Source organism: Corvus hawaiiensis, chromosome Z, assembly GCF_020740725.1.
Source record: "Corvus hawaiiensis isolate bCorHaw1 chromosome Z, bCorHaw1.pri.cur, whole genome shotgun sequence".
Classification (NCBI taxonomy): Eukaryota; Metazoa; Chordata; class Aves; order Passeriformes; family Corvidae; genus Corvus; species Corvus hawaiiensis.
The window spans coordinates 35883662-35902637 of record NC_063255.1 but is presented as its reverse complement, the minus strand read 5'-3'; the positions used below and the strand labels follow the sequence as shown (position 1 = coordinate 35902637).

Below are 18976 nucleotides of genomic sequence, written 5' to 3'. Positions count from 1 at the left end.
TTTTAAGGTTGAGATCTTCATGGAAAGCTCTCCACGGGTGCCTCACTGGCTGTTGCATGACATCTGGAATTGAACCAGTGGGTTGTATCAGCTATTGCCAAAGAGGCTGAGCTCACTGAAGGTTTTTGCCAACAGTTGCTTTGGCCTGAGATGCCACACCAGGGAAATCTGCAGCATCTGAACAGGGACTCTCTACCGCCCTTCGTTCCTGCGTGGCTTCTCCAGCTTGCCCGTCAGGATCCTGCCACCTACCTCCTTCAATGACATCAGCAGCCACTGCAACCACAGGGGTCAAGAGGCATCTGCAAGAAACCACTGCCTGCTGATGAACCAGACATGCGTGCAGCACAGCTGTGGGTGAAGTCATCTTCCCATGATGGAGAGGAAAGCTGGGGCATGAGATTGCTGTGCTCACTGGTGGGACTGCGTTGCTCACAGTGCTTTGCAGCCAAGGTGGTTTTAGACACCACCACCTCAGACACCATCAGAAAGTCTCAGTCAGAGATAACTGATCCTCACCATGGATGCACCACTTCCCTTGTACTGTAGTGGAGTCTTGTTGTTAGCTGCTCCTGTAGGTTGCTGGTGGTGGTAAGCCCAACTGAAGGCAATTTAAAACCATCACAGGCAGCAGGACACAGTTTGCTACCTCCTGGCACTATTGCCAGAAAATCTTTGTGGTGGCAGTATCTTGTCTCCTCATCCATGACAGTTTGGTGAGAGTCACTATTTCTTCTGGCTTCCTTCTCCAAGTAACCAAAAGGTAGTAAAGGAAAAACAAGGACAGAGGGGAAAATAACAAGGAATAATAGTAGAACACAGAGCCAGGATACAGGCTACTTACATCCACTATACAAGAACTGGATCTTGATGGTGTGTAGCAAGCAGCTGCCAAGAGGACTACAGAGCTTCCTGGGGTGGTTTTCAGGGAATCTGTAGAAAAAGGCTTTTCTGGGAGAGTAGTGATCCACAGGCCTGAGCTCCCCTGTGGCCAAAAAGTGGTGTGTACCTTTATGAGACATGGAAGGAATTTTCCACTCCCATTCTGTTGTGCACAAGAGAGCAGCTTTCACACAGCACACGGAATGGGAGGACAGGAGATAAGGCTAAGACCACTACAGACTGCAGTATAGTCCTATCCATAGCCAAGTGGGGCCACATCCATTGGGTCTGTGAGCTTGGAAGCAATTTTGCCACCATTTTGCTCTGTGTAGTCCTTATTTCCTACCAAAGTCCTAAACAAGAAGGGTTTTATTACTCCTCTTCAGAAGACAAAAACCAGTCACAGCAACAACCATTTGTTCTGCTCCATCAGTTAAAACTTCTGACTATAAAAAGCCTAGTTCTGCTTTCTTCCAGGACTTTTCTTCCCTGCAGAACAGTAGTGCAGGCAACCTGACAGCCGAGCCCATGGCATGACTCCAAGGGTGATGATGCTCAGGTCCAGACAGGAGGCTCCCAAGAAAAACACTGATTGCTGTGAGATGATAGGCAACACTACACGTCTGCCTGTGCTTAGCGAGGTTGCTGTAGTGCTCCTGTTTGCCAGCTTATCATATGCACTTCTGAGAGAAAGATTTGCTGTACCCACAAGCATCTTACAAGTACATTTAAATAAGACACTTGTGGGATCCAGGTTCCAACTTAATTTTCAGAGTGCTGCTGCCATCACTGACTCAATCCCCATGCCTATCGCTATCCTTGGGTTGCTATTATTCAGTCAATAATTCTGTCAGGAGGTACCTTTCCAAGAGCATGCTGTAATCGGCAGTCCTGGGTCAAACCAGAAGTACTTTTACTGAGAATTTCTGAATGTTTTACCCTGTGCCTCTCGACTCAAGCTCTCTGAAGGTCGCGTTGCTGGACACAGTGAAACAGAGGAGCAGAGGTAGCATACGTACAACCCCACTTGAACATTCTGATCGCTCGACTCGAGTAACCCTCCACCTCGCATTCTTCTGGACGTTATAAATACTCGGCGGTGTGCTCTGCCGCCTCACATTTTCACCCCGGCTGCCCGAAGCGCCGTTTAAGCATTAAACCCGCTGCTATGCCGCGGCCGTGCCCCGCCGGCAACATCCAGCCCTGGGGAGCTGCTCCTCCGGGCATGGGGCACGGTGAGCGGCCAAGGGGCGGGGTGAGGCGTGGTGGGACGGGACGGGGGCAGGCAGGGGCCGCCGGAGCGGGGAGCGGAGCCTGTCCGGCGGGGACGGCGCCGCGGGAGCAGCGTGTCGGAGGCAGGAGCCGAGGGCGGACGGACGCGGGGGCTCGGAGAAAAGCCCGGAGGGGCGGTCAGGAGGTCGGTCGGGGGTACCCGGGCGAGGCGGCTGCGGGCAGCGGCGGGGAGCGCGGAGCCGCGGGGAGTGGCGGCGGCGGCGGGGCAGGGCCGGGGCGATCCCAGCCCCGCCCGGCCCGGCCCGGTCCTGCCCAGCACAGCCCCGGGGCCCGAGCGGCGCCGAGCAGCCGGCGAGGTCGGATGCGGCGGCCCCGGAGCGCCGTGGGACGCGGCCGGACGCTGCAGGTACCTGTGCTCTGCGGGGCAGCCCCGCCGCGCCCTGCTCGCCCCGTGCCCCTCTCCGCTGCCCGGGATGCCCCGCCGCTGCCCGCCCGGCCGTCGGCGCGTCCCGCTGCGGCCAGTGCGGCGGAGGTGTCCCCGTGCCCCCGGGCTGGGAGAGCGGTGCCGGTCCGGCTCTCGGAGCGGGACGCCACCGCTCGGGGTGTGGCGTAGAGGAGTGGTGGCTGGCACGGAGCGGCGGCGAGCCGCGTGGGAACCCCGGGTCTAGGGGTCCTCACATCCCGTGGGTGGAGCGGTGTGCCCTGTGTGAGACCGTCACGCCGCGGACACGTCGGGTAACTTAAACAAGACGTTTGTCACCCCAGAAGGCTCGGGCCGCAGCTCTAATGGAAATTTGAGAACAATTACTGAAGTTTGGAGTGCGGGGAATAGGTTGGGAGCGCTGGGAGGCGGGGGAAGAAGTCAAAGTGCCTTCCCTTTAACGACCACGAGTTAAACCGTCCGGGAGCTCCCCTGTGAGGTGTGCATGAGTGCTACTCGGTATTACAAAATTTAAACTGATGTCTAAAAGCCAGAAGCCAAGAAAAATAACTGTTTGTTTTTCTGAGGCTGTAAAAGCCAGCACATTCACTTAAGAAAAAGTATTTTTTAAGTTTGTTTGAGTTGTCTAAGACATTTTTCTGTAGCAGATGTTTATTGTCTAAACTTCATTTGCATCTAGCACAGCTTAATTTCAGTGGAAATGTGTATTGAAATGTGCTGCTATTCCCAAAAGCCCTTTCTGTTAATGAGACTACCAGGGTCTGCCTGATAAATTAGATGTGTTTGCTTTCCATTTGGAAAGGCATTACAGATACATAAAATATAAAAAAGTTTGGTTTCGGATTTGCATTCTTGTCTTTCCCTTTGCCATTTTTAAAATTCTCTTTTTTGGCCAAAGTGTATTGTTGTACATGGAAGAGAAGGGAGAACTGCAGTATGTGTGGTGGTGGTGGTGAATGGGCATCCGGTTTCTTCAGTCAAGTCTGTTTGTGTCTATTTGGAAAACAGGAAAATACTATTCCAATGAAATTACGAGTGTACTGAATGCAGGGTATCATGTATTCTTCTGCAGGCAAAAGTAGGTAGAGAAAGGTCAAGTCCTATGCTCACTTTATTCTCACTTGTTGCTTTGACTTCAGGAAAATTGAGAGCAGTTTGGCTCACTTTTTGAATACAGAAATTTCTTATTTCTTTTAGATACAAAGTGCCCAGTGACTCATGAGATGGTAAAAGCTCTCAGCTCCCTGTGAGACTCATAACCAGAGAGCCCACTGGAAACAGAGAGCAGAGATGTACAGGAGGGAGATGGATGCTGAAGGGTTTTGGCATCCCCATTATCACAGGTTCCCTGTTGTGTCCTGGCCCTGGGAATTGCGTATTCCCAGAGAAAAGCTGCAGGCCAGGGCAGCCAGTGAGAACTGTGACCCTGAGCTTCTACCTGTACCACTTTGTGGTTCAGTTGGAGAACACAGAGGAGGTTTGTCTTGCAGTAGGGCAGGTCAAGGGGTTGTGGCCTTCCACACAGCATTGCTTCTTTCATAGCACGTGTGGCAGAAAACCATACAGAGGGACATGGCATGTGTGGCAGAGGGACCATACAGACACTGGACCCTAGGTGGACCCTAGAGATATTATCCACACTAAAGAGCCCCTGCTCTAATTTGAAAGAGTGCTTGACCCTCCCGCGATCCTTGACGTCTGCAGGAGACCACATTAACCACTGGAGAAACCGCAAAGCATGCTGGTGGGCAAGGAGATTGCCTAGGATGGGCAGTATCTTGGTGCTCGCAGCTGACCCCAACTGCTTTCTCTGTCCTTGGAGCTGGGATGACAGACATCAGCCAAATAGCTGGAGAAGGCAGCTGAATTGTCCTGCACATGACTGTGGTTCTTGACATTGTACCACTGCCTTAATTTGTGTAATTTAGCAATCACCATTTTAGCCAGCACATCCATGAGGAAGTATAGCCAGACTGCCCCTGCACTGCAAAGAGGTTTATCCTTCTAGTGGTACCTGGTGGTGCAGCAATAGGGATCCTCTTCTTTGCTTTAAAGAAAATAAAACTCATTTCCAGTGGTTTCAAGAGTCAGGGATGCTGAGGAACCTAACCGTGGCCGTGCTGGGCAAGCAACATGCCACAGACGGGTTCTTCAGGTTATTTTTAAATATTTTGAACTGAGGTCCATACTTTGCAGCTAGGATGTGACTGGGGCAAACTTGTTTTGAGGAGTAAATCCTTGAGCTGTCACAAAGCAGTGACACAGGTTATCCTGAACCTGACTGTCGCTGTCTTGTTATTGTAATGCGCAACCTACATTAATTTTTCTAATTGTTAAAGAAAGAATGTGCTTTCTGAATTACTGGCTACAAAGCAGGAGGTAAACAAAAGAAGAGTATGGCTGAAAGATATTACTTGGAAATAAATTCTAATTTATTACATTATTATTTATATTAACTTTCAAATGTCTTTCAAATGTGTGATACTCAGTCACTGAGAGTCTTGGCAAATAATAATGTTACGACCTTCATTGTCTTACTAGCTCGTCAGAGGCAGAGATTTACTTTTGTGATACTAAGTTTGCTATAATAATTTTAAGAGATGTAATTACCAACAATGGCAGAGACTGATTTCTGCTGATTGAGTGCATCATCCTTGCCTTCAGCCAGGGGAACTGGTATAGCACCATTACCTTTAGTAGAGTCATGACAGTTTACATCTGCTGAGTTGTGGCTGATAAACTCCTATGTCAGGCATATAATTCTCTTCACAGAAAGAAATGTATTTGCCCTTTGATAGACCAGTGTGATAACTCACTTGAAAATGACTTAAAGAAACATTTATTTTGTTGCATGTGGTGCTCTTAAATGATAGGAATATTATTCTCTCTGGCAGTCATCAGCCAGTGTGGTGAGTATTGCTGGTTGAACTATTATTAAAAAATACTTTTCTAGTCAAATGTAATTGTTTATTTTACAGTGGAAAGCACTTGCAATTCATATGGACACAGTAGGATTTTGTTATAAGCCAATACAATGAACGACTGTGACAGTTTATGTGATAACAGTGCACAGATTGTAACTGAATTACAAGTACAGTGAACCTTAGCTGAGGTGAAGTTTTTCTGTTGAGAGCTTCACTGTTAGCACGCTTCAGAAAAGAATTTAACAGCTCAAGGGCCCAGTTCAGCTCTTGGGAAAGGAATGAGGTGGTTGCTATCATCTTCAGAGTAAAAAAGGACCAAGGACACCAAGCAGCCTGTGTGTTTCTTGGATGTCTTTCCCAGTGGACCTCTTCAACCAAAGTAGTTTGGACCTATGAACTAGAATGGGGAAATAACAAAGGGTAAACACCAAATTATTTTCTCAGAAAGTAATTTTAAATTGTACTAAAGAATTCAAGTCAGTTCACTGCAGGCTTTTATCAGATGACTTCCTTGCTGAAGGAGGGAATCAAGGAAAAGGAAGGGTGGGAATACAGGGTGTGTGTCATCCTTTAAATCCCTTTACTTTCATCTGGGATGTGGTTTGCTGCTCCCCTCATCCTCAGAAGGCACTTGAAAATGCATCTCTGACTTCCCAAGTGCCCAAAACAGTTTGTTGGGTCGGCAGTGGCCCACACATTTTTCTGATCTTAAGAAACCTGTATATACAATCATAAAATCAGAGAATGGTTTGTGTTGGAAGGCACCTTAAAGATCGTCTGGTTCCATCCCTCCTTCCCTTGATACCTGTCGTTTGAAAGTGTCTTTAATGTTTTTGGAAAATCTTTATGACCCTTGAGTAAATAAATGCTGTGGTCAGGAGCTCTAACTCTTAAAAAGTTCCCCAAACGAAGTTATTTAATTTTGGGCCCATGAGAAATATCTTATTTCAGCACAAATTTTTTTCTTACCCTTCCCAGAAAAAAAAATCACAAATTTGCTTCACGTGAAACAAGTGCTGTCCTCATCACCATCCTTGCTTTCTTAGAGAAGTGAAAAATTGGCCATTTGCTCATCTGCAGTGCATACATTTGGGGCATGAGCACTGATTGTCATTGGGGTATGCAGCAACTAAACTGCAACATTTTTGGTAAAATAGTAAGTGCTTCTGACATCTTCTGATATTTTTACTGTGCAGATTTCATCTGATATTTATTGAAAAAAAGACATATTGGAAGATCTGCTATGCAAATGGAACCTCAAAGTCCATGGGAAGATGTTGCAGTAAATATAAGTTGTAACTTAAAGAAAATCAGAATTTCTGAGAAAGACAAATTTGTTGTAACTCTTCTTCATTTTTAAAAAACCAAGGAACATTAAATAGATGTCCTGTATACCTATGCAAAGGAAAAAAAAAAGTAAAATTAACCATAAAGAAAAACAATACTTTTAAAAATATGACTTGCAATGTTTATTTTAAAAAAGGTAGCAGAAATCCAATTAATTTGAATGGGAAGTAGGACTGCCTTTTTGATGACTGGCTTTCAGTGCATCTTCTCAATTGTAGATAGCATGAGTTTATACCATTAACTGTGGAAAGTTATTTTGGGCATTGACAACATGCACACTGCCATCAAGACTTGACACCAACTTTCTCAGGGTCTGTCCTACCTTGGGTCTGCATGGCAAACAAGAATAAGCTTAGAAAGCATAGAGTTTTCCCTACTGCTGTGGAGGCAGTGATGATTGGGCAGTGTCTTGGTAGTGCAATGTACACTTAGTCTTTTTGAGAGGAGGTGAGCTGCTTTCTGTGCGCACTGGGGCTTGCTGGGTCTGTTTGCTCTAGTCCTTCTCATGGCTCTTCTGTGTGTTTTTCAGCATGGAAATTTTGTAGGGGGGAAACACCTTTGAGCAGTTCACTACGTTGCCCTTGTATTTCTGCATCCAGGCTGTGTCTGAGCTTACCTACAGCTCCTGTGCGAGGCGTGCAGCAGTGCTTGACCTTGGTGCCTCGTCAGTCACAGTCCCTCGCCCTTGGCTCCTGGATGTATGTTGCAACTTAAGCACTGGGTGACATGATAAGACAGTGATATTTATGTTGCATTTGTTAATTTTATTTTCAGAGCCTGGTTTGAGAGCCACTTTCCCGAATTAATATGCGAGGCTTGCTGAAGCTGGGGATACACAACGCCTGCCCAGAGGAGCATTGGGAGGAACGTGGCTTGATCTCCCTCTTGTGGAAAATTATTGGAACTATATTCTCGTGATACTGAAGAAAAAAAGTCAAGGATCCATCAGGGAACGAATGATGGCAGCAGTTACCATGCCACCTGATGCTCTTGTCAGCCCTCAAGGAAATGAAGAGGTGGACTCTCTGATTGTACTGCATTATAATTACACAGGAAAGCTTATTTTAAGGGAAAAGGCAACTGATAAAATAGACCTGCCCACTATTTCATTTCTGATCCTGTGTAGTTTCATAGTCCTGGAAAACTTGATGGTATTGATTGCCATATGGAAAAACAATAAATTCCACAACCGCATGTACTTTTTTATAGGCAATCTAGCTCTCTGTGATCTTTTAGCTGGGATTGTTTACAAAGTAAACATTCTTATGTCTGGGAAGAAAACTCTGAGCTTGTCCTCCACAATCTGGTTCATTAGGGAAGGTAGCATGTTTGTTGCCCTGGGAGCCTCCACTTTCAGCTTGCTAGCAATAGCTATTGAGCGGCATTTGACCATGATTAAAATGAGGCCTTACGACGCAAATAAAAAATACAGAGTGTTCCTTCTCATTGGTACATGCTGGCTTATTTCGATTTCTTTGGGTGCCCTCCCCATCCTTGGCTGGAATTGTATAAACAACTTACCAGATTGCTCAACAATTTTGCCTCTTTACTCCAAAAAGTATGTTGTGTTCTGCATTAGTATCTTCATAGCCATTTTGGTCGCCATTGTCATCCTTTATGCCCGTATCTACATACTGGTTAAGTCCAGCAGTCGTAATGTCACCAACCACAATAACACGGAGCGGTCCATGGCACTCCTTAGGACTGTTGTGATCGTTGTTAGTGTCTTCATTGCATGCTGGTCTCCACTGTTCATCCTGTTCCTCATTGACGTGGCCTGCAGAGTCAAGGAGTGCTCTATCTTGTACAAAGCCCACTGGTTTATTGCTCTGGCTGTCATCAATTCCGCAATGAACCCCATCATCTACACCCTGGCCAGTAAGGAAATGCGTCGGGCTTTCTTTCGCCTTGTTTGTGGCTGCCTGGTGAAATCCAAGGTGGCCAGATCTTTGCCTATTCAGCCCACACCAGATCACAGTCGAAGTAAATCGAGCAGCAGCAATACCCAGAAGCCAAAGGAAGATTTCCCACCAATGAATGTTCCCTCATGTATTGCTGAGAAAAATGAATCTTCATTTCACAACGGAAACTTCTGTAAGTAAAGGACTCCTCGAGACAAATATTCTTCTGTGGTTTTTAGGTTTAAGCTACAAGTGTAGTTTAAATATTCATGCACTTCAGTCATAGGGGAAAACACTACCATTTATTTAACTTTGAGGACTTATTTATCAACAATCATTTGCTTTGGGTGTTCATTCAGTAACACACCTGATTCAGAAAAAGCCTTTCATGCTACCCAGCAGCCAGGACAAAGTCCATGCACAACTAACGACACCACGTGCCACAATGGCGTTGCATGCTAAGGCTTCATTTGGCACCTCCTGATCTTGCAAGACATCATTAAAACCTTTTAGAAACTTCAGCATTCACTAAAGACTTCTGACAATTGGAAGATGAGCCCGATTATTGCCAACTGGGAGAATTCATGATATAAGTTGGTGACTATAGTTCTCTATATGTATCTTGCTGTTGTGTTAATGGCCTTATATGTATGTGGTATAAATAGCTGTATATTTGTACAATTTCTCATTAAAAAGTCATTGATTGGTAAAAGTTTACAACAGGCTAAACATTGTATTGCAGTATACAGTGTAATGTGACTAATTGTACAAATAGATGCGTTACAATGGGGATATTTAAAATGAAGTAGTAGCTTTTAACTGTCAGAAAGTTTAGCAAGTCATATCAATGCAGTATTTTTATTTTTTCCACTGTTATTCAAACTTGTCATGTTTAGTGAAAGACAACATGGCAGTTGTCACTGTGGCATTTCACAACATATTTTAAGTAAGCAGTAGTAAATAACCGTTGAGAGAGGATATATATGTTTGCTATTTAAAGTAGTTAAAATGTGATCCCTCAATACATGTGTAACAAGTGTATGTGCTGTTTCAATGCATATATTTTTGCTTACTATTTTCAATATATTTAAAAATGTATGTCCAACCTATGTAAACCTGTGTACATTGTGAATGCACTACCTAAGCTGAGATCGTTCAGTTCTGAAACAGATACGTATCATTTCAGAGAGCAGTGAACCACAGTGGGTTCCTGTGGAATTTCTTCTTTCCTCTCCAGGCCCTACCACAGCATGGGATTGTGTTAGAAATTCTCCCTGGGAAGTTTAGTCAGTGGGACAATGTCCCATTTTCTGTCAGTGGGACCCTATGCCTCTGCCATCTCTGGACACTTCTGCAGATACAAGAGGGAAGATGCGGTACAACAGGATCATGCTGAAGGGCATATCTCCATTTATACCCGACCCTGATTTGGATCTGGAAGGAACGTTTCTTTAGTTTGGAAGACCTGAGCCCCAGCCCCAACCTTTTGAGAGGCTGTTCCAGACAAACCTGAAAACAACTTTATAGTTCATCACTGCTTTACCAACCTGAGTAGAGGATGGTGTTCAGTGTCAAAGGGGTTCCCTGAGTCCTGGAGCAGTAAAGACTTCACAGACATCTGGTTTCAGGTCCCCATGGAAGTGGCCTGTGGTACTTCCATCAACTGTATTTTATGGCTGGAGGCTTCAGTGGAATTTGATGGGAAATTCTGGGACAAGTTCCCATTGTCTTTCAGTAAGAATGTATACATCTAACTTTATTGGGCTCTTTCAAAGATTTGTGTTTAATGTCTCAAAACACACCTTGCCTTATGCACAATCAGAAGTAGTTGAGGCTTTTTTTAATACACAGCCTGAAAGGTCTCATCCTTAGCTTTACTCTGGTCTTAATCATTTAAAGCAGCAGCATTAGACGCTCCTCATGTATGGATAGTGCATAAGTTGTGTATTGTATGTAGCAAAAGCCTTTGAAATGTAGAGGTTTGCATTGTGATTATCTTTTACAAATTAACAGTCTGTAAATGTTTTATGCTGTTAGAAAAGTGTATAAGAACAAAGAATTGTATTTGAATGAAATAACTGTGAAAGAGAGTAGTAAATATTAAATAATTTCTACCAAAAATGTTGACAAGCAGTGCACTTAGACAAAAAGAAAAAGCTGAACCAAGCTAAGCATGATGTAACTATATGAATTGTAGATACAGGCTGCAGGCTCTGTAGCTTTGTGAGAAATAGAACTGGTGACATTGCATTGCCATGGCTTGATTAGGTTTTTAGATGTTACATTGCTGTTGGGCTGTATTGTGGAAGTTCTCCCCTGAAGTTGTGGCTTTTAAAACTGCCAGCTAAAATATTTGTATACTTGTGTTAGTTCCCAAAGTAGTGGCATGTGCCAGCTTCCTTGCTACTGTAGAGCAGATAAGCCTTAGGAACAGAATGGTTTGAAAAAACATGGTGGCTGAACCCACACCAACCCTCATGTCAATGATGTTACGTGATTCTTGCTATATAGGTGAAAAATAAAGAAAAATTTTTAACGGACAGAGTCCAAGAAAATGTTCATAAAAGTGAGTTTTAACTTCTGCATTTGACCCTTAGCTATTGTCAGTGTTGGTGCAAGGTGCAAATGATGCAAAGAAATCCACTGTTAAAGGCCATGTGATTGCTTGTTAGTACAAAACCATTTCATCCTACTTTGATTTCCTTCTCTGATTTTGGAGCTGTGGGGATATTTGTTAGTTCACTGCCCTGCTGTACTTGAAGCAGGTTTCTAAGATTCATGGGTTCACATGTAACACTGATAATACAATTTACAAAGTACTTATGACTGAAGAGAAAAAAACCTATTGTCAATACAATCTTCGCTGAGTACATCCCATTGGGAAGTATTAGATAAGGGATAGATTGTGGAAGATTTCAGAGCAGAATTTTAAATTAGGACAAGTCAAAGGTTTAACAGCAGTGGACCTTAAACAGCCAGGAAAATAACATACCCTTGAAGCTGAGAAAAGATGATGAATATCTTCTTTCATCCTAAAATATTAGAAACACATCCCAGAATCTAAGCCTTTTATCTAGGCTGATTTGCGCATACAGGAAACCAAATTAGATTTTCCTTTCCAATTGGTTTTACATGGAGAAAAGGCTACAAAGGAGACTAATATTTCATTCATATTATTTCGTGAATTGGAATATTTGGTTTGATTATGGATTATGAAGTAAATGCAAATCCAGCCATGTATGTAGAAAATAAAAGTTTTCACAATCTGCTTTCCAAGAGTCTTTTATTCCCAACAGTCTTAGAGAGTGTTTTCAACTCATTAGGTACCAGAAACATTTTGAAAACTTCTAATAAAAGTCTCAGACGTTTAAACTAAAGGTGTCAAGTAGCAGTCATTTTTCAAAGAATTGTGAAAAGGTTTTGGCCTTCTATGGAAAACATTCATTTAGACTCTGGGTATTGTGCCTGAAGGCAGTACCCCAGAGCCAGAAGGCTGGCTTGGTTAAACAGGGATCTTCTCTTGGAAATGAAACTAAACTGGAAGGTGTGTGCCCAGTGGAAGCAAGGTCGAGTGACGTGGGAGGAATACTGAAATGCTGTTTGCCAGTGTAGGGAGAAAATTAGTGCAGTCAAAGCTCAATTAGTGATGAAGCTGACAGAACTGTGGGGATGATAAAAAGAGTTATTTCAATATCAGTGACAAAAGGCAGCTTAGAAATAAAATCAACCCATTAAGGGTGAGGATGGTCACCTCACAAACAGGGACGTGGACAAGGCAGAGGTGTTTAATGCATTCTTTGCCTCTGTCTTCAACACAGATGACAGACAAAGGGGGTCTCAGTGCCCTGATCTGGAGGACCATGGCTGCAAGAATGATCAACTCCCAGTGGAGTTGTGCAGGACCTGGTGCTCCAGCTGGATCCCTACAAATCTATGGGGCCTTGGGAATCCTCAAAGAGCTGTTAAAGTCATTGCAAAACCTCTCTCAATGATTTTCATGGGGTTTTGGGAATCCAGAGAGGTCCCAGCTGACTGAAAACTGGACAATTTTATGCCAAGTTTCAAAAAGGGCAGGAAGGAGGACCCTGGAAACTACAGGCCTGTCAATCTCATTTCAGTGCCCAATCAGTAAAATCAGTAAAAATCAGTAAAATCAGTAAATCAGTAAAATCATGGTCAAGTTTGTTCTGGGAGGTATTGTAAACCTGGAGAACAATGCAGTCATCGGTCACGGTCAGCATGGCTTCATGAGAGGGGAAGAGTCCTGCTTGTCAAACATGATTTCCTTCTATGACAAGGTAACCCACCTCATTGATCAAGGGGGGCTTCCCTTGATGTAATCTTTTGGGGTTTCAGCCAAACTTTTCATAATGTCTCTCTCAGGACCCTTCTGGACAAAATTTCCAGCCCACAGCTGGATAAACACATTCTGTGGTGGGTGAGCAGCTGGCTCATGGGTCAGGCGCAAAGGGTTACAGTGAATGGGGTGACATCAGACTGGGGACCTGTCACTGCTGGGGTTCAACAGGGCCTTGTCCTCAGCCCTGTGGTCTTCAACATCTTCATAAATTACTTGGATGCAGTACTTTACAGAATACTGAGTAAGTTTGCTGACAGTACTCTACTTGGGGAAGCTGCCAGCTCCCTCAGGGGCAGACAGGCCCTTCAGGGAGGCCTCAACAAATTAGAGGACTGAGAAGTCACCAACCATATGAAGTTTATCAAGAGCAAGTGCTGGATTCTGCACCTGTGATTGGGGAGCCCTGGTTGTGTGTGTAGACCAGGGAAAGGGAGGCTGGAGAGTAAGAACCTGGAGAGCAGCACTGTGGAAAGGGACTTGAGGATCCTGGTCCCTGGCAAGTTGAATATGAGTCAGGGGTGCCCTGGCAGCCAGGAGGGCCAACTGTGTCCTGGGGTGCATCAGGCACAGCATCACCAGCCGGGCAAGGGAGGGGATTGTCCCCCTCTGCTCTGCACTGGGTGGGCCTCACCTTGAGTTCTGGGGACAGTTTTGGGCACCACAATATAAAAAAGACATTAAGCTATTGGAGAATTCCCGACAGAAGGCCATGGGGATGGTGAAGGGTTTGGAAGGGAAGCCGTGTGAGGAGTGGTTGAGGTTACTTGGTCTTTTCAGCCTGGAGGAGACTGAGAGAAGAACTCATTGTGGTCTACAGCATTCTCATGAGGGGAGGGGACCTCTTCACTGTCATGACCAGTGACAGACCTCAAGGAAATGGAATGAAGCTGAGTCATGGGAAGTTCTGGTTGGACATCAGGAAAAGGTGGTTGGACACTGGAACAGACTCTCCAGGAATATGGTCACAGCACCAAGCCTGACAGAGTTGAAGAAGCATTTGGGCAACTCTCTCAGGTACATGGTGTGATTCTTGGGGTGTCCCATGCAGGGCCAGGAGTCGGACTCGATGATCCTGATGGGTGCCTTCCAACCCAGGGTATTATTATATGATTCTGTGAATGCTGTGCAGCTGAGGGTGGCAGGCTCTGCATCCACCACCCCAGGGCCAGAGGAAGGCTTTGTCCCTGCTTTCTGGGAGCAGGGTCAGTCCCTTGGCCTATCTGCTTGGGGGACTGTCTGCTGCAGTTATGGCTGGCATGGCTGCTCCCTGGGAAGGCACATTTTGCAAGAAGCACCTGTAGTGAAGGTTTGTGTTGCCTTCAAGGCTTCTTTCCGACTGCTCGAGTAAGGAAATGGAAAACATACCTGTGTGTGAATTGTCAGGTACCAAAAAACTGGGGTCCTAAAACTGAGCGATCAGCTGCTGCTGAGAGGAGATGTGCTGGTGTTCACCTGCAGGTGCCATTTCACCTGCCAACACAACTAAGGACACTGCCAGCAGGAGCTGGGAACCTAGGCCACGCCGGGCCTGGAGACATGCCCTTCTTGTAGCCAGACTCACGGGGGCCAGGCACAGCAGCAGGGATTGGAGGTTTCTGCTGCTGCCCTGAGGCTCCCCAGCACCTGAAGAGGGCTGGAAGCACCGTGCAGAGGCATGCAGAGTTTGCAGGTACTCCTGATGCATTCAGAGTTGCATTTCTTCTCTCCAAGAGCAGCGTAACTTCCCAGGGCATGCTCAGGCTCAGCTTTTCTCCAAGTGGTCAAAAGGGAAGGAAGGACTTTTGCAAGAAGACACGTGGTCAGTGGAGGAAGAGGATTAGGGTTAGAGCTCAGCACAGCATTGTCCTGTCCACAGTACACAAAATGGCTGCTTTTGTCCTTGCAGTCACTCTCCACAGAAACATCATGGAGTGGACTACCCTTTTCTATTCTCACCTATTTAATGTGCCAAGTGGAAAGGCTACCTTTCGAGGATAGGGCATCATCTGGCTCAGAAGGAGGGCCTTGCATTCATGCATTCATGAAAATAGTATTTGTTGAGAACAAACACGTGTTTTCTCTGTCAAAGTACGTGGAGCTCCTGTGGTGGTGTAAGACCAGTGTAACTGAGGTCTAGCTCCCCATGTGCTGTTTGGTCCTCTGACATTTTTTATCCCTGATTCTACTGGGTTGAGTAATTCATTGATTTATTAATATTCAGTATCCAGGTAAACCTTTTGGAATGGCACACATTCTGCTACAAAATGTGCCTCCCTTCAGGTCAATTAAAAAACCCAAGCCCAACCCCAAACCCAACAAACAAATCCTTTAAGGAACCTGAGCATAAGAGAACAGACTCAAGCCCACTCTACATGCATTTCAATCTAGTAATAGTGCTCACCGTTTTATTACTTTGGTTAAACATATACAAACTGAATAATCAGAAAACAGTTGCATGACACTTATATTCCAAACTACATTGCTCAAGGACTTCCTCAGAGACAAAATTTGTCTCTATAGCTAGAATATCACAGTCAGCAGAGAGGCAAAAACTTGAGATTCACAAAAGTGGTTAGGAATATAAATTATCACAATATTTCCACATACATTATTTTTCCTGCAATTCTCAGTTAAAAATGTTTCTAAAAGTAATAAATATTATTAAATAACAATTGTACAATAAAACTCCCTTTTACAGCAAAATAGTCACTTTTTAGTTTTGTTGTTGCTGCCCACACAATGCAAAGAAAAACATTTACCTTGAAAGAAGAAACCTAGCTTCTTTCAAGTTTTGACTCTGCAGGACTTTACTGAGAAGCAGTTATCACACCAATCCAGACAAAAAGGACACAAATATATACTAATTAAAATATTCACATTCTCCACTGAATAGAAAATTTCACTTAATTTTGAATTAATGTATGCCTGGGTGTGTTTGGTGTCCTTTTCCTCATGGAAGAAAAAGGAGGACTGCTGGAAAAACTTTCATTTGACCTGGACTGTATTTGATCTTCATGCTAGCTACATAAATCTGCATCTTAATCTCAAATTCTGAAGCCACCTTTGTTTTCTGAGTCATCTGCACTGTCTCTTACACAGTGGGGTAGCAGAATGAGTCACCCAGTTCTAGCTTCTTTCTTCCTTTGGTTTCCGTGACCCATTCTGTTGTCAAACAAGGTTTAAACACTCTTTATATGGTGCTTTTGCCAGAAATGTGTAGCTCCGAAATCTTATCCCCTTTACTGAGACAAAAAAAAAAAAAAAGGCCCTGCCCTCTGCATTTTTTCCCCGGAAGGCTTAGGAGACATTTACGTCGGAGTGTGCAGAGGAACAGATCAGGGCTTGTGAACATAAACATCTCAATAAGAGATGAGCAGTAGGCTTTGTATCCCCAGAGGTTCTGCTTTAACTCTATCAACCAATTAGCATGTTTATAATTTGGCAACAGCTCTCTATTCTCATTAGTGGTTTAAATGCCTACTGGCTCATGTTTCCAGGTTTCACATTTCTTATTCCTGAAGTTTTCTCTCCCAATACAGCTTTTCACTCTCTACCCAAGCCTCTAGTTAACTGCAGGCAAACTGTATATCCATGCTATCTTTTCCACAGGCGTGCACTTATTCCTGCTGCATCCAATGCAGATATGACCAAGGTCCACAGACACTGTGTGCGAGTGAGTAGAGTAAGCCCAGCTGATCAGAGAGCATTAAGTGGAAATTCGCCCACATCCTGACAGCTTTGAACACATACAGATTTGTGAAGAGTGTAAACCTCAGTCTGGGCAAAAAAGTCAAGTGGTTTTGACAATACACTAAGGTATATCTGAATTTAGACCTTATGCAGACATATTTTGAAACTGTCTGGAAGATAAAAAGGGAAGTATTTCTCTTACTTCAGCTTAGACTTTATTTATGCAAATATGGATTATGGTTTACTTAATATAAATTCTTAGTTCTAACACTTACTTCGGATAAACATTGGAAGCTAAGAACAAAGTTTTGAAAGCAGGATTTGTAAGCTTTTTTCAGAATATTCACAAGTTCCAAATATCCCTCTTGTAACTGCAAATTTCCTAGAAGGTGCAAAACTTTGCTGGTTATCAAATCTACTGACAAATATCTAAATATGCAGCAATCACACTGTGGTATAATTTTTTAAAAATTCTCCTCATCTTATTGCACATGATGCCTGGGGACCATGGTGATAAGAAATGTGACTATATTATTCCACAGTGTGGAAAAAGTATGAATACAGGCTAAGAAATATTTAATGCTGGCAGGTGATATTTACCAGATTGTTAAACATTTTGTTCCAGTGACAGTGCACATTTTGCAATCAAGTCTTGGTCCAGGACTATGTCCTGTGTTCCAGCTTTTATTGAACATGTCTGGCAGAGAGGTTTTGGCAGAACCAGTGTTACCTCCCACTGTGAACCCTGTAGGAAGTGGAGTGAAATTACAGTATGATTTTGTATCCACACTGTGTGTGCAAAGCCCTGGGCAGGAAGGCAGGCATTAAGCCATGGAAATTGCAACTTCTTATATGGTGACCAGCCAGACATGGTTAGTTTGAACATTCTCTTCTTGCATAAGGAAGGGAAGCTGGGACTCTTCATTCTGAGCAAATTCCCACTTGTCAGAAGGTAATTCAGTTTTCAAACCACATTTTCAGGTTTCATTGCTTCTGAAGAATCTGAAATAATTGAAAGTTTGGGAACGTGATTGTACCTAGATGTCCAGCCTATCACTGCCAGCAACACTGGATGAATTTCATTAACTTAATAATTAGTCTAGGTGTGCAATAAAAGTAATAAGCATCATCTGGTTCACATATAAACATTCTTTGTTTAAAGGCATTGAACGTGTTTTCATTGCCATTAGTTCCTATAGTTGCAACACAACTGGAATCAAAACTGTTATCAGATAGGACTCAAAACCAATGTAGACAGTCTTGCAGAATATTTAGAGTTTCAGTTCTGATTTCTCAGCTATTGTTGGAAAAACATCAAAAGATACTATAATATCGCCTAATCTCAGTGATTTCTATTGAGTCTAGAAATTTTTTCTTTCAGTAAAATCCAGCTTCTTGAAGTCATGGTACTGAATTACCACAAGCGTCTAGTCCTTGAGATTGCATTTAAAAAAAAAAAAAAAAAGGATGAGGGACTCCAAACCGAAGGTGAACATTAAAAGACTCACATTATTATGCTGCCAGTAGTCAGGCTTTCAGCTAACTTCTCAGCATTTAAATCTATCTCATTACTTTTGCATCTCTTGAATTGGTGGCAGCGTTGGCTCCTCACAGAAATGAGCTCAGCTGCTCTAGCAAGTTAAGTTAGTTCTTGTTGAAATCAGCTTAAAATGGTCTTTGACTCTAATGACAACTGCTTTGGAACTGCTATCCAAATAGCTTTACAGTTTATTTGCCCTTTTCATAAAGGTGAAAGCCAAATTCACCAGAGCGACAAAGACAAAAAATGTGGCAGGATCTACAAATGGAGTACTGACTGGCACACATGCTCTTCTTTCTTGGACAGTTTTGAGCCTGTTTGGCTCCCAGTGATGTAGAAAAGCCTCTGTATCCCCATATGTGGCCAGACAGGATCCGCTGGCCCGTTGCTTCAGCAGGGCACTGTCACAGCGCAATGGCGCTATTGCCAACTGGGACCAAACTGCATCTAGTCAAGATATATGTAACCTTTGCATCATCAGGGGGTATGCTGAGCTGGGAAAATTGGCTGTGCTGAAATAGCCACATTTCCTCAGAGGCAGAGTTTGTGAAATGCAGTCCGGGAAATTTAGTATTTCTGTCAAGCTGTTTCATATTGTGTCTCCTTGATACCTGCTTAAATTTCCAAAACATGCAGCTAAGTGGCTGCTAAGTTATTAAGCTACAGATAGGACAGCAG

The 18976-nt window shown here is 43.9% G+C and overlaps 1 protein-coding gene across 3 annotated transcripts; it reads left to right on the top strand.

Annotated features, from left to right (window-relative positions):
* The first annotated feature begins 1994 nt into the window (after positions 1-1994).
* On the top strand, positions 1995-11998 carry S1PR3 (sphingosine-1-phosphate receptor 3). Of its 3 annotated transcripts, none has more exons than XM_048292484.1 (2): positions 1995-2117; positions 7603-11998. In XM_048292484.1, exon 2 carries the CDS (start codon positions 7785-7787, stop codon positions 8928-8930), a length of 1146 nt encoding a protein of 381 aa, XP_048148441.1. In that variant the 5' UTR covers positions 1995-2117; positions 7603-7784; the 3' UTR covers positions 8931-11998. The 3 variants fall into 3 exon arrangements, with proteins under 3 accessions (XP_048148441.1, XP_048148442.1, XP_048148440.1); XM_048292485.1 differs by lacking the exon at positions 1995-2117 and adding an exon at positions 2195-2299; XM_048292483.1 differs by lacking the exon at positions 1995-2117 and adding an exon at positions 2422-2521.
* The last annotated feature ends 6978 nt before the right edge of the window (positions 11999-18976 follow it).

Excerpts from the sequence above, each read along its gene's own strand:
- S1PR3 (XM_048292484.1), top strand. The coding sequence starts at position 7,785 with ATGATGGCAGCAGTTACCATGCCACCTGATGCTCTTGTCAGCCCTCAA.